The following is a 15,962-nucleotide window of genomic DNA, read 5'->3' as shown; positions in this document are numbered from 1 at the left end:
CCTAGGCACATGTCCCAGTTCAGAAGGGCGCTTAAATATTTCTGTAATGCCTTAGATTGCCCAACTGAAGTCAGCAGGGCTGGCTGATGCCAGCAAAACTACTTATGATTAACATTAGACGCATTCTTTAGATGCTGATGAACTGGGGCCTCTGATAGTTTAAGAATGGCAGATGGTTGGAAATGTAATGTTTCTGTACGTTCAAGGTGGAGCTGTGAGTCGCACAGCAGAACATTATTGGTTGGTTTGAGAGGGTTTTTTGGCCATTGCCATGTCTCCATTAAGAAGGAAATTAAACTGTTAAACATGGAAAACAATTGGCATTGCTGCTGATAATGTTGTTGTTATTTTTGGTTCAGAAATAGAAAATATGATGTTAGTTGCCACACAAAACTTTGGAAAATGAGGAGCATAATCTTTTATGCAGTTATTTTAATAACTTTTGCAATTTTTAAATAGAGGTAAATATCAGCTATAGGGCCTATTGTTAAAAAGTGATATTTAGAAGTAATACAACTTTCAATATGTTGCATTATAATACTTAATCACCTATGCTAAAAAAAAAAAAAAAAAGGTACTTCAAAGAAGTCTTTCAATAATTTACCAAATTTTCAGTTTTTCTATGCTAGACACTGCAGGGGAAAATACGATTATTTTTTTTTGTCCCCGATATATTCCATGGATTTCCTTGGTCAATAAGTCTTTCAATTATGATGAGGAAGATTTTGGAAAATAACAACAGTAATGAAACTGTTGTGTAGAATCTGGCTGGCTGGCTTTCTCAATCTCAACGAGTCTCACATTGTGTGTGGGGTTTTGGTTTAACGCGTACTTCTATTTTGCATTACAGCAGATTCCTTTTTTAAAAAATCCAGGTAAAGGCAAACCTAGAAAAAAATATTTATACCTTCCCTTTAAATTGTAGCATCACCCAGACTGTAGACTACAGCATTTCCTTCCAATCAGGAGAGCTGGAGTGACTGTGGATTTATCAAATAGCGTTTGGAAAATCTTTCTACAAAGCCAGAGCTTTGCCTGTAACTGGGGCACTCCTGGAAGTCAATCAGGAGTACGTTTTTATGAGTTGAAGGACACCAGATGAAAGGCCACCTCAAGGCTCTGTGAAGCAGGTCGGCGGTTGTCCCGGTGCCCGTCCCTCCCCATCCCTGTCCTCTGCCAGCAAAGCAGCGTGGCTCAGTGCTCCCCAATTTCCTCAAGGCAAAATTAATCCAGCTTGCTGAAACGGTTGATCTGAACTTCTCCGCTGGCTTTGTCAGCAGTGATACTGCGAGAATTGGCAGAAATGAGGGTGCTGGCAGATTGATGAGGACGGTCACTGGGAACAGAGCAGTAGGAAAGAGCAGCTGCGAGCAACAACCCTTTCTGCAGACACGCAGAGGAGCGTGTCCCCGCGGCCACTGCTGGTCGTGTGGCTCAGTAATTGTGCTGCTGGTTAAGCTATGCTCAATCCCCTGAAAGGCCTTACGTAGATATGGGTGAACAAAATATTCCCAAGTAAGCAAAAAGCAATTAAAAGTTATTAAAGCATCGTTAAAACCCATACAGGTGGCTGTTTTGTAACGCTAAGTGAGAAAAACGAAATGCTTTTCATTTCAAAGTTGCCAAAGGTTATATAGTAAGTCAGGGGTGAAGCTATGGATAAAATTGAAGAAACCGCACATAGATTGCCTTTCTTTACATAGTTCAGTTACATAACGTGCTATTCAATTTTAAATGCATATATTAAATATCCAGTACATCAATTTGTGAATGACATCCACTCCACGGTCAAAAAACTCGCTGTGATCTCTTTGCATTTCTGTTTGCTTTACAAACTTGTAACAATAGGGAAGAGAGTCTGGACCTCCCAAAATCTGAGGCTGTAGTGATAAAATAGCAACAGAACTGCCAGGAGATGAGCTCTTACCACTAGATTTTGCAAACGATGTATGAAGTATGTATTTATGCATTTCCAGCAGTAGTTATCTATCCATGGACTGAAATGTCTTCACAGAGCTACTTAGAGGATGGTGATTCAATCCCAGCTTTACAGTTCTCGGAGTTGGAGCACTTGTAAGCCAGTTTGTAAATCTCTTCCTTAAGCAGCTTATTTTTAAGGGCATTTTAGGAGTGGAGCATCTGGCTTGACTTTTAGATCATTTTGATTCTGTCTGTCCTTATACTCCAATTGCTTCAGGCACGGACATTTTTTGTTGGTGCTTTCTGTGTCCTGAACTTCCAGCTAGGTGTTTCTCATTGACTAGCAAATGTTGAAGCTATCACAGGCTGGAAGAAGGTAGTCTGAATAGTAAGCTGTTAATAGATGTCCTTGAAAAGGATGTGTGGTACGGCTTGGGGGGGGGGGGGGGGGGGGGGCGTTATGTGCCATCCTAACAACTAAACTTTCAGTTACCAGAATTACAGTGATGCTGTCAATGGTAGATCCAGGTTGTTGCCCAGGTCTGTGTAACAACTAGGTACAAAAGATTTCTTCAGGATGAATTTTTTCCTTGCATTTAAGTTCCATCTCTGCATTACAGCTTAGCAAATCAGCGCTACGCCTAGCCGGAGATGCCTTCTTACCACCACCTTCCCCTGCTCTGGGACCGCAGGCGTAAATTCTGAGGGTGGCTTGAAGGTTTATTTACTCAGACAGACTTTCAATTGAGTCAGGAAGAATTGCATCATTGGTGCTACCGGCATAATGATGCATTAGGCTTTATGGCAACCGTATAGTCAATGAGCTGTATGAATACAGACTTGAAGCGCAATGAAGAGAAGTTAGGAAAATGAGCGTACCATTTTTATTTCACAGCCACAGGTAGGATAAGTCTTGCACAAAGAATGCTTTTCCTTTTGAATGATATTTTGTCTTTTGACCCTTGTTTTCTACCTTTGTTGTGCTTGTTTTCCAGCTGGGATGACAGCAGCTCTGTCAGCAGTGGGATCAGTGACACCATAGATAACCTCAGTACTGATGACATTAACACTAGCTCCTCCATCAGCTCCTATGCCAACACACCCGCCTCCTCCCGCAAAAACTTAGACGCGCAGGTAAGATTTTTGGTTTAGACAAGTAATATTTATTATTTTCTCTGCTCAATAGGTATAATTGTTTTAAATTGGATGAACTTGAACATCCAGCCTTCACTACGGATGGTATCACTGAAAAGGCAATGTCAAGCGATAGTAACCACCTTATCATACGTGGCATTTGTGAATCTTTCCTCTGTGCCTGGAATCCGTGGCATCTCTGCTGTGGTGGTGTGGCAACAAATGGGTTCTTCCTTCCTGTACAGAGAACATGCATCAGTAGATGGGATTTTATTATTGTTTTGTAGGTCTAGAAAAAGTATTATGTTTTTTCTTAAATGATAGAATTTAAGTCAACACGAAGGTTTAAAGATTATTTACACTTCCATTGGAAATGTAGGCATGCTAGGCAAATGAAAGAGATTAATTTAAACTTCCAGGGCTGCGTGTTACTGCAGGCTTTCTATTTTTGGCAGCATTTCATAGGAGGATAAATTTTACGTCCATTGGCAGCCTACATGTACATTTTGTTCTCAATATACCACACATCCAAAGAGGGCAAAGCAAGTGAAGGTATCCAACAGTTTTTCATTCATCAATTAGACTGCATAGTACAGAGATTTGCAGTAATATAAACTGCCTTTTTCTCCCCAGCTGTATAGAATTTTGTTTGGAGAAGCAGACGACTAAGAAGTTCAGCTTTTTTCTTTGTACACCCACCTGCTCGGGGGACGTGGGTGTTGTGTGTCAAAGCAACCAAGATGCAGTCAGTTGGCATTGCAGTAGGTAGAGGAGAGGGATGTAGGTATGACCTTCTCCTCTGTTTCTTTCGTCTTTTATTCTTCTCCAGTCTTTTTCATGATTGGACCCTAAATCTGTTTTTAATATCAGTTTTAACGTAGACGTGTGGTTGCTGTGAAGTGTTACTCTGCCTACGGAACTGTGGTGCAAGCATATATTAGTCTTTGTTCCCTTGCCACAAAGTGCATATTTGAGCCTACATTAAAGATTTCCAGTTAGCCTCTGGTTGTGTATCAGCGATTGCATGTGTGCTCGAAACTGCTAATACAAGTCCCATACAAGTTGAGAGGAGTTAAGGTCTGTCAAGCGTGTTTTTCAGTACGTAACAGAGAGTGACATAGACAACTAGAAGTATTTTTTTGACAATTGCTACTGTCTTAGCATTGTAATAATGTTTTAAAAAAGAAAGAAAAAGGGAGATGTGACTAAACAATTAACCTAAGAAAAAAAAATAGAAACTTGTTTGACTTCTATCTTCTGATGGATCAGATTCTTGGAAACACCTCTGAGAGATCAAAATCAGTGTTGACAAACTCCTCTTCCTCCTCCACAACTCTTACAGCATCCAAGGGAGTGCAGACAAACACCAGCTGAAGCTTGTACAGACAATAGAGCATAGACATTAGAAGAGGAAGCTGGGAGCTAAGACGTACCAGTTGTGTTTGCAGTTTTTTGATTTGTGCCTGTGACCTGCTTCTCTCCTCAGATTTCACGGCTGACAATATTTATTCTAGGTATTACTGTTACCTGCAAATTATTAGCCATAAAATACTTTGTTTTCATTTGAACAGAATATCCTAATCTTGTCAACCAAGGGATTGGAAATAGCATGGAGTGATGGAACCATGTGTAGCTTACAGGGTTGATTTTTTGCTACCCAACGTAGTCCTCACAGCTCATGAAACAGCGAATGCTACCTAAGTGCCTTTTCTGTCTTACCTGGAATACTGTATGATGGCCTGTGCCTGTTCCCCGTTGTGGTGAGCCACAAAGAACTGGCAGACATCTGCACGGGGATGTGGGCTTTTCTTCTCAGGGTATCCACTGCTTTGGTTCTCCTAATAGTAGGCACTTAACTTGTAAGCTGCTGTGATTCTGCCACATCTTTTTGAGGTGGTACAGAAATTGGATTTCAGGTAATTAAAGAGGGAGCGTGAAGCTAATACATGTGCAACTGGGAGTCCAGACAAATAATACAGCAACATCAAAGGGAGAGAGCCCCAACATGTCAGTGTCTGCTGATAAAATCAGTAACTTTACTCAGAATCATCTCTGCAAAGGAAGAAGACATGGTTGCAGTAGAAAATAAAAGCGTTTGCTAAGCAATTGATTTTCAGAGCTGCTGAATACCCCGTACGCCTGAAGCTGTAGTTTCTCCATCTTTGAGAAGCAGGACTTAAACATGATATTAACTCAATCTTCATAGACTTTCATAGTTGTATCCCCTTTTGGTAACAACGCTATGAAGATGTTTGCAAGTTGGTTCTGAACAAGCTGGTGCTTGGAACCAGAATTTACCTTCCCATGTTCCCGTGTCTTGCTCTGATTATGCCAAGCACCAAACCACTTAATGTAGCTATACCATTTTTGGGGCCCTTTATACTGCACAGACTTAGATAAGTTACCTTTTAACACAGCATAAGCCTTTAAAGTCATGTCATGCACATACTTTAAGGAGAAAGTAAGACCTGGCGGGCATTTGAAAATAACTTAACTGAAATAAAATGGAAGAGAGGAAGAGATCAAGTAATAAGCTTGTTCACATAATGCTAAAAAGATCAGAAGACAGAAAGGAAATGATTCCTTTATGTAGAAGACAGCAGCATCTTTAAGCTGTTGGATGAAGACAACTTCTCAGTTTTGTTGCAGCAAAGATGGGTTTGGTCTGTTCACAGCTTCATGAACAGATTTACAAAACTGTAGGAATAAGTTGAGAAATCCTGGTGGTTACTGCTACTCCCAGCTTTGCTCCAGCTCGTGCTCGCTATGTCTTGCCATGACCTCCAGCAAACAGTATTTCCACTTTCACCCACTCCAGGCCTTTCAGGCGGGTGGAGTTTCAGCTGCAATCCCAAAGCCAGGTTTCACCATGTTTTGCTTTGGATTCCTTAGTCATGTTTTTGTGCTGTTCTCAGTGTTTATCGTTAAACAGGAACACCTCTGGCCAGAGGGCTTCAAGGGTGCAGCATTTCAAAGGCTACGGAAAAAGTTGGGCGGTGGGTGTAGTAGTGGAATGAAATGGAAGAGAGCAAGGATAGAGGACTTCTTGTAATGCCGTTCTCTGTGTTGAGGCTGTACTCTTCTTAGAGATGTAAAGGGGGGAAACAGAAGGGACAGAAACATTTCATAGTCAATCAAAACTAGAATAGGCCCTTTACCAGCAAGTAGCTGTATTTCTTGCTCTCAAACGCTAATGTTGTAAAAAAGCAATTCCAGACCAAGGTACTTGAAGCAAGATGCTAATGAGAGCATGTGAGGGGATGATACTGAGGTGGTTTTGTTGGTCCATTATTTGTTACTCTCCCGAGATCTGTAAACTTAGGAGTATGTTTGCACAAAGTGATGACTTTAGAGAAACAGAGGACATAGAAACAGTCACACTGTGAACTTACTACACACGTACCAATGGTCACAAATAGAAAGGTAGCCATCCCCAAACCTTGCAGCCATACAAAAGAAGGAAGGTAGGAAGAAAGCAGTGTTTCATTCAAACCTATGCTGAGTTGCTCTCTTTGAATGGAGAGGCAGGGAAGCGACATTTGCATAGCACGAGGAAAACACAACGAGAAAATAATATCTAAATCCATAATTCAGCGAATGCTTGTTAGTCGAATGGTTCGGTATACAGACAAATAACCCAGGCCCTGACTATTTCATGTGACTGAAGATAGACCATTATGATGTGTGGTGTCACCTTTCACATACTGATCGCTTAGACTAGTTTTTCAGGCTTTAAAAAAAAAACAAAACCCAAAACATAGTTACAGTAAAAACCAGAGGAAGTTAAACCACACCCCCCCCTAGATTCTTGAATATTAATAGTGTGATCCGGTAAGAAAAGTCATAAACTCAAAACGTGCTTGAGGAACTTAAAAATAAAATAAAACATTTTGCTGAAAGCATGGTAAATTATCATTCATCCTTTTCTGTGCTGTGCTTTTCTGATTATCTAGAGGCAGTAAAAAAGTTGTGGGCTTTATAACGCTTTGGGGTATTTAAAATCATTTCCTTTGAGGTGATCTTACTATTTGACTACTACACAGTGCTGAGCACATTGATCTTCTGCTGAGGCTGCAGGGAAGAGATGGCAGTCAGCATCTTACCAAAATTCACCAACTCATGCATTGGCAGTCTCTTTCATGGTACTGTGATGGTTGGAGAACACTTCAACTATGAATTTTTTATCTGAATCAGGGTCAAATGTGGACATTTGTCATTTGTGCCTGATCACAAAATACTAGTTGTGGTGTTACTAAATTTGCCCAAATTAACCGGCAGCATTTGACAGGAGAAGTAGAATTCTGCAAGACTAACATTAGCATTTTCTATTGCTAATGGTATGAGGAATATATATATATATAGGGTAATGGATTTAATTTAAGTGTTTCTGATAATTTGGCAAAGGCTTGCTAATGAGAAAATTCTATATTTGGCATTGATCTTTGCAAAATTCTCCATAAAACACTGGCGGTTCAATGAGTTTGTGCAAAGGATGGGGGAAAACCATTTGTAGGGGTTGAAGATAAGTTAAAAACTGGTGTAATTTGTGTATTTAAGTCAGACTTGAGTGTTGTTAGAAAGCTGGTGGGGATTCATTTTTCTCCAGTTCTTGGGTGTCCTTCTAATATGTTAGATTGGAATGAACAGCATTCCACAGCTTCAAATCTGTTCAAAAAGCTGCCTCCTCGTGCTCTGGAGATCAGATTGCCAGACGAGAGATAGGAAAGCTGCAAGAACAAAGGAAAGCTGGCTGCACAGGTTTGAAACGATTTTTGGCATTGCAGTAAAAGGGTTCATCAGAAATTTGAGACAGAGGATTATAAATGTCACAGAGCTGAATATGTCCTTTATAAATCAAGTGCTTTTTTTTTTTTTTTTTTCCCTTTCTTTCTTTCTTTATTCTAAGGCGCATGGCTGTTATGGTTTTTGTTTTTTTTTAATTCCCTAGCATATTTAAAAAAAAACCAAGTCATTGATGGGGTTCATTTCTTGCTGTGACATTTCTTTATCAAAGGCGTGTTGTGTTTGTTGCTACTTGGAGATGACTGCTGAGTTTATTAATCAGTTTGACGGTTCTCATTTATGAAGCTTTTTAAAAGAAAGGCTTGCTCTGAAGGTTGTATTACAATTCCTTATCTGTCCTAGACTGATGCAGAAAAGCATTCCCAGGTTGAGCGGAATTCCTTGTGGTCCAGTGATGAAGTCAAGAAATCAGACGGAGGATCTGATAGCGGCATAAAAATGGAGCCAGGATCTAAATGGAGGCGGAATCCCTCTGATGTGTCGGATGAATCTGATAAAAGCACTTCTGGTAGGAAGAACACTGTTATTTCGCAGACGGGCTCCTGGCGACGGGGCATGTCAGCTCAGGTTGGCATTACCACACCAAGGACTAAACCTTCAACCACCTCAGGCACATTAAAGACACCTGGAACAGGTGAGAAAAGGTGTAAGATATAAACAAACCAAAAAGTGTGTTCGGTGTGAAAACAGTTTAAATACTTTCCAGAGGCAGAACCTGAACTTCAGGTAATCCTGTCTTTATTTTTAGGAATTGTTTTAACCTATGCAGCATCTCGTATGTCCACATTTCTATTTCTGTTCATTTGAAAATGCATTTTTTTGATTATTACACCCTGAAAGTTGTTTTCATTACAACTCTGGCCTTAAGCCAAGCTATTAATTGGGCACGGTATTGCCCTATGAAGAATAAATAATGTAATTTCAGCTTTTGAAGTCATGGGTAACTTTAAGAACATACAGTATGTGTGGTTGAGGAGATTTTTAATTTTTTTTCCCCCATACTAAACCAGCATGTTAATTTATACTAAACGCGACTTAGTTCTGGATTTTCTTATAACTGTATTAGTGATTTTCACACTTGCAGATGTGTGAATGAAAATTGATTGAATTTGCATAATGAAGTAATATAAGTTAATGCTTCTCCTCTTACTTGATCAGGTACACAATTGTACATGAAAAAGTTGGTGTTAGATACTTTCTTGAGCAATGCCTTTTAGGAAAATTATACTAATGGCCTAACACTGCTTCTGTCTAATGATAAAAAAGGTCAATCTGTGGCAGCTACAGAGGGAAACATTTTTTTTCTTATCTGTCACTATTACATAAGACTGTTCGGCTTTTCATATTCTCGAGGGCAAACACACCACATACTTTCTCTGGCAAGTCTGCATGTATAACTCACTAGAGTGGCATGTAAGTTCAGTGCAGACTAGATCGTAATTTTTAACCACACTCTAGTGGCTAACACGCTTTTGCTTTTCATGCTGCTTTGAGTTTCATCATTTGCTCGATGTTTTCAAGTCATTAAATATTAGAATTCTTTTTCTATTTTTGTAGGGAAAACTGATGACGCCAAGGTATCAGAAAAGGGTAGACTATCTCCTAAAGCTGGACATGTTAAACGTTCCCCATCAGATGCAGGACGCAGCAGTGGTGATGAATCCAAAAAGCTTCCCACAAGTAACTCTAGAACAACTGCTGCTAATGCTAATACATTTGGATTTAAGAAACAGAGCGGTTCAGCCGTAGGCATGACTATAATCACTGCCAGTGGGGCAACTATCACCAGTAGATCGGCTACCCTGGGAAAAATCCCAAAGTCATCTGGACTCATGGGTAGGACCACTGGTCGGAAGACTAGTGTCGATGGCTCGCAGAACCAGGATGATGGCTACTTAGCACTTAGTGCCCGAACTAATCTTCAATATCGTAGTTTACCCCGGCCCAGTAAATCCAGTAGCAGAAGTGGAGCTGGGAATAGATCTAGCACAAGTAGCATAGATTCCAACATAAGCAGCAAGTCAGCCGGGTTGCCTGTCCCTAAAATGAGAGAGCCTGCCAAGGTAATCCTTGGAAGCTCTCTGCCAGGATTAGTCAATCAGACTGATAAAGAGAAAGGGATTTCGTCTGACAACGAAAGCGTGGCCTCATGTAATTCTGTTAAAGTGAACCCTGCATCACAGACGGCTTCTAGCGGAGCTCAAAGTACTCACCAGCAAGGAGCCAAGTACCCCGATGTGGCCTCTCCCACTTTGCGCAGGTAGGCAATAAATTCGTTGATTGTGCGATGATGTTAGTCGGAGCTGAATGATCAGGACTCTTCGAGCCGGGCCTGGCTGTGTTTTGTGGAGCACTTAACTATTTAGTGTCCTACGTCGAGGTCTTTGTATTTACATTTAATTTCACATCAACAGATTGGCCGGTGTTGTAAATACTCAGTCCATTACGCGACAGCAGCAAAAATTTAACATTTGGAAAAAAACCCCAACCGTCCGGCAGAAAGTTTGGCAATTGTGATATGAGTCTCTTTGTTAAAAAAATCATACCTGAAGGCTTTATCCATGCAGGTACGCAGGAGTAAGAGTTTTCTTACGTGAAGGTTACTGAAGACTTCTTGCACCAATGCACATGTAACAAACCTGGAAATACTCCGATGGTGGATCAAATTATAAATTGACAACAGGAGAGTTATTTCACATTTTCATTAGGACAGCTGCATAATTTGACCTGCCATATGTAGATTCACGTGCCTAACCCAAACCGATCTTTCAGTTGTGTGGATTAGGCTAGTGTGTTGCGAAACTCGTAACATCAGGTTATTCGACTGTGTAGAAGACTCCTAAGTGAAGTTACTGTCTAAGCTGGGTTGAATTTTCTTATTTTAATAATATTTTTTGAAACAAAAATCTTATTTGTCTTCTATTTTTCCACCATTGCCCCACACATGCTTTTAACATTAATATTGAGTTGGTCGGGAATCAGTTCGTTGATGCAGTGTGCATCAAAGCCTTGATATTGGTGAAAGCTTCCGATAATATTATTTTTCAATTTAATTTGACATTGAGTAGCTTGTCTGTTTCAAGTTGCAGTGTTTTGCATTTCATTTTGTCTTGACACCCATAATGCCCATACAGTTACGCTACATCATCCTGCTTCCAGTGATGTGAGAAAGCCACATTCCATCTGAAGCACCAGTGCAAGCATAAAGGCTGTGATGGCAGCTTAAGCTAACACTGTAAAGAGTTGTAAACCATTTCTTTTTAGATGGGTGGTTTTATTTGAAGAGCCTCTATCAGGATAATTCAAGATGTTTCATTTATTTTGATACTGGTTATTGTTAGATAAGCCATGTCCTTTAGAACATATAATTTTTGTCAATGACTACTTAAAACCTCCAACAGACCTTTCATTTCTGTTGCATACCCCATGAGAAATGCAGATTTTCAGTGTTGCAAGCCTCAGGCACATTAATCTTGAAATTTGACTGGAAATTTGTTTTTATTACTAAACAGCCACGTTGCTAGTCACGTAATTCAAATACCGCATTAGCAATACATGAAATCTCAAAGAGAAGACATTGAGGCTCAATCTAACTATTCCCTCATTTTGATTACAATACATGAAATCTCAAAGGGAAGACATTGAGGCTCAATCTAACTATTCCCTCATTTTGATTACAATTTCACTCTTGAATTTTCACCAGGCTGTCTAAACAGTCATGTATTGAAATGCATCAGGGTTGAATTTGGCCTCGTCTGCATATTACTGATTGCTAGAATGACAGTTAAGAAGATTTCAAGCTCGATTTTCATAGTCAGCTGAGTTGCGCACGTTGTTGTTTGCATATTTTCTCTTTGTCCTGTAATTTTTTAATAGTATACAATAAATTAGAATCCATACCTTTGTAACGATATAGATTCACCTGCAAGTCTGTGAACATGCGTAACTTCTCTGCTGTCATAAACAGTGAAATTCTACAATTCTGCGATAAGGACCATCACTGTTCTGTCAGTATTCCCTTTAGCTCCAGTGTTACGTAGCCAGCATGTCCCTTAAGTGAAACCACCGTTTACCTTGATATATTGTATTATTAAATTGAGCCTTCATCCTTTGCAGTATATAATGCACTGCTTTTCTGTTAATGGGAGACACGCGTGACCCAACAGCCAGCTCAGATGTATCAGTCTTGTGTCAATGATAGGAGTAAGATGTCCTTCCTTGCAGGGCATGTCCTTCCAGAGTTAATCTCTGTATTGATGTGACTGTCTTGCTGGGTTGGATTTTTCTCCGGCCTGAAAGGAATGCTTTCCAGGCCACATCCTCTTCTGAAGACATTCGTTATGAGGTTGTGGTTCAACCAGACACTGCCTTTGGCAGCAACGTGTCTCTGTTCGTGTGGCATCCTTTCAGTTTTATTAGAGGTGCTGTGAAACAGTTTGGGGAAGACTGTGTAGCTTAAACACAGCTCGTAGAACTGTTGTGTGGGTGGTTGGGGGTTTTTTTAAGCTCTAGGATCCTGTCTAAGAGTACGGTTGCCCCCAGTACAACTGAAGAGGTGGTGTGCAATGGCACAGGAGCAGGAATACCCTCAGCTGGTATTGCTGCTGACGGCCCTGTATCATTGCAGTATAGTTTGACATTTTACTCCATACTCGTTCTAATAACATGAACTCTACATAAAACCTAGACTCTAAATGTCTCTAAATCCCAGTAGGAATGGGTTTTATCATTCAGGCTGACTCATCTGAGTCAGTGTCTCCTAATCAGTGAGGTGTGGTGTCCAGGTGAACCAAGTTTGCCAGATCTGTGCTGGTTTGTGAATGGGTCTCTACATCAGGTGTTGAGAGGAGCGCAGAGCAGTGCTGGATTGTGAGGTAGATGTAGGCTGGCATCTTAGCTTAATCCAGCAGTGTTGTCCAGGTGCTTTGCGGCCAGTATGCAACAACAACCATCCAGTTGAGATATGTTCCAGGCATCTTGCACAGGGACACTCCACACTGGTGATGAGAAAAAAGCAAATCCATATAGGTGTGTGTGAGGAAAACTAAGGTTCCAAGGAACTAAGCGGCAGAAACAGAAGCAATGTTTTGGACTGGATGTTTGAAGCTGGAGTCAAAAGCTACACTTCCCTCATAATTTTGAGGATCAGTTTTAGAATGATCGATAATCTGGTTTTAACCATGTTTACTTCTAAGACACCTTTGGTAAAAACGATCCAAGTTGGAGAAGCTGCAGTCGTCCTCCTCCAACCGTGCTTTTAGATCCCCTCCCCTGCACTAGGTCTGGCACTCAGCTAGTCTTTTACTGAGCCGGTTCCAGGTCCCAAACCAGGTAAAATCTCATTCTCCACTCCAAAAAGAATAGTTTCCAGCTAGCTTGGCTCCTGAAATGAGACAAACCTACATTTGATATCAGTAAATATTTTTCCTGTTACATCCCAGCAAATACGGCTTCTGTGCTGAGTGTTCAGTGGTTTGCACAGAATTTACCTGGACAACAAGCTTTCAACATCTAATATTCCATGCTTCAGATCAATCAATGCAGTGTTTCTCTGGTATCCTTTTTCTTTAAGGAGCAGAAGACAATATGGCTGTAATTTATCTTTGTGCAAGTATTACTGATGATTCAGAGAAGAAACACCTAAGATAGATTTCAAGCTATTGTAATTGTCTCTGGGCTTTATTGAAGGTGGCGTGAACACAAGGAGATTTAAAAATTTATAGTTGTGTATGTCCAGTCTAGGATCATTTACTTAATGTTGGTTTTCTGAAGCTAAGATGATATACGGTCTAGATATAAAATATCCTTGCATTTAATATTCCATTTTATGTATTTTTCATGGGTTTGTTTTTGTTTTTTTTTTTTTACAGACTTTTCGGTGGCAAGCCTAGTAAACAAGTTCCCATCACAACAGCTGAAAACATGAAAAATTCAGTAGTCATCTCCAATCCCCACGCTACTATGAACCAGCAGGGTAATCTTGATTCACCATCTGGCAGCGGTATCCTGAGCAGTGGGGGCAGCAGTCCTCTATACAGTAAAAACACAGATATGAACCAATCTCCACTAGCTTCTAGTCCCAGTTCAGCACATTCAGCTCCTTCCAACAGTTTAACGTGGGGTACCAACGCAAGTAGCTCCTCTGCCGTTAGCAAGGATGGCATTGGATATCAGTCTGTCAGCAGTCTTCATACCAGCTGTGAATCCATTGATATCTCTCTGAGCAGTGGAGGTGGGCTGAGCCATAACTCCTCCAGTGGCTTGATTCCAGCCTCTAAAGATGATTCTCTGACTCCCTTTGTCCGAACCAACAGTGTTAAGACTACGTTGTCTGAAAGGTTAGTAGGTTTTTCTCTCGTTTCCCTACGTCTGTATGTATCCCAAATGTGAATGAAGTCCTGGCAGCCATAGCCAACGCTGCAGGTGCAATTGAAGTTGTGGTTCATGCAAGGTAATGCTGAATGGTATTAGTAGAACATAGAAAGAAACCATTCCAGGAAAGGAGCCCAGTTCAGAGCAAGAGGACGGGTTCAAGTGAGGTTTTTAATTTGCTCTGGTAGCCAATGTGACAACTTCTCTTGCTACCATCTTAGACGTAATATTTGAATTTTGCATCATGTATTATCCTTCTGAAGATCTCCACTTAGTTGATCTGGTAGTGATATGCAAAAAATCCTCCGTCATTATTGTCATTTTGATTTGAGAAGCCAACTTTTTCTTGTTAAACTTCTTGTTTATAACATTTGACAAGCTTTTAAATTGGAGGCCATGCTGAAAAGAGAAGTCCCTGTCTCCTTAGGCACTCGATCCCTTCTTGGCCTCTACCTGCTGCCCTGTCCCATCTCCAGCTGTTCTCTACAATGTTTTGGTACAGGCATTTGTGTGAATGCTTTGTGAACCCGACTGGGAGATGGATCCAACTGAAAAACGATCACCTGAATTGTATCTCAGACTGATCAGTTCCCCAGCTCCTTACACGATGAGATTCATCGGTATCTGTATGGATACAGAACAGGAGCGGGGAACAGACTGAGCAGGGAGGAGGGAACGGGACTGCATTTTCAGCATCAGAGCTGTATTAACGGCACATTGAGCTAACGTCGGGATAAACTAGACAATGACTTGCAGTGCATGCTCTCCAAGTGACCCTTTGTGGAAGGCAGTAGTACCCCTGCAAGCATTGGAAATCAGCTCTATCCTGATGTGCAATATGTAGGCAGGAAGCAAAATTTTTGTAGTTGCCTCTCAATGTAGAAAATTGCCGCTGAATATAATGTTCTGACAGTTTGGGTTTCTGTTTGTGTTTTATTATAACTCCTTTCTGTTCTCTCCTCTTTTCATTCTAATATTCCTTCTCTTGTTTTCTGTCTTGTTGGACTGATTCTTCTAGCCCTCTTTCTTCCCCTGCTGCTAGCCCCAAATTCTGCCGAAATACTTTGCCCAGGAGACAGGACAGGTAATGCTCTTTCAGGACAGGAGTACGCACAAGGCTGTAGGTTTTGTTGCCCATCTCGGTGAAGCAAATTGTTTTGTGACAGACTGTGCTCAGTTGAGTCCTCTGCTGTGTTCATCGTTCAGGTGTGAACTGACACAAAGACATGCCAGTGAGAGTCCCCTCAAACACCCCATTTATTTACCGAAATCAATCTGGAGAACGGCATACGGCAGAGTTGGCATGTTTTTGGTGTTGCTTTTGTTTCTGGGAACATCTTTTGGTTTCTGGGGGTGGTTCCCCCCCCCCCCCCTCGTTTCTTTGCCAAAGGCAATTTGAAAATCTTGCCATTTTTTTTCTACCAATCTAAACTCTCACTAGCATTTCAGCATTCCTCTGGCATGCTGCTTTTCCCACTGCCTTTCAGGCCTGTCCTTCTTGTTGTGAAGTCCCCGTGTCATTCAGTGTCGTCAGTCTTTTATTGCAGTTTGACTCGTGAGTGTTTTGCGGGGACTTGGGTACATCCATCCTTGTGAAAATGAATGCAAAAGTTGGGAAAAGATGACTCGAATCTAAACATTCTAGCTCGCTTTTGCTCACTGCCATAATTTTAGTCACTCCCACGCTGTAATTTAGCTATAAGGATTGTCATTAAATTAATTCATTTAAGCAC

General features: G+C 40.9%; 1 protein-coding gene across 8 annotated transcripts in view; it reads left to right on the top strand.

The window, feature by feature from the left end:
- NAV2 (neuron navigator 2) overlaps positions 1 to 15,962 on the top strand; it is a 406,583-nt gene that overhangs the window by 348,235 nt on the left and 42,386 nt on the right. For 5 of the 8 annotated variants that reach the window (XM_075755358.1, XM_075755357.1, XM_075755352.1 and 2 more), the window contains 5 exons: positions 2,916 to 3,054; positions 8,200 to 8,491; positions 9,415 to 10,117; positions 13,728 to 14,195; positions 15,248 to 15,313. In XM_075755358.1, coding sequence (XP_075611473.1) covers positions 2,916 to 3,054; positions 8,200 to 8,491; positions 9,415 to 10,117; positions 13,728 to 14,195; positions 15,248 to 15,313 — 1,668 coding nt within the window. The remainder of the gene's footprint in view (positions 1 to 2,915; positions 3,055 to 8,199; positions 8,492 to 9,414; positions 10,118 to 13,727; positions 14,196 to 15,247; positions 15,314 to 15,962) is intronic. The other 3 variants (XM_075755360.1, XM_075755355.1, XM_075755356.1) reach the window with 1 other exon arrangement.

The sequence above is a fragment of the Balearica regulorum genome, chromosome 5 (genome assembly GCF_011004875.1).
Source record: "Balearica regulorum gibbericeps isolate bBalReg1 chromosome 5, bBalReg1.pri, whole genome shotgun sequence".
NCBI classification, from domain to species: domain Eukaryota; kingdom Metazoa; phylum Chordata; class Aves; order Gruiformes; family Gruidae; genus Balearica; species Balearica regulorum.
Note: the sequence above shows the minus strand (reverse complement) of the source record. Positions and strands in the feature narration are given on the sequence as shown.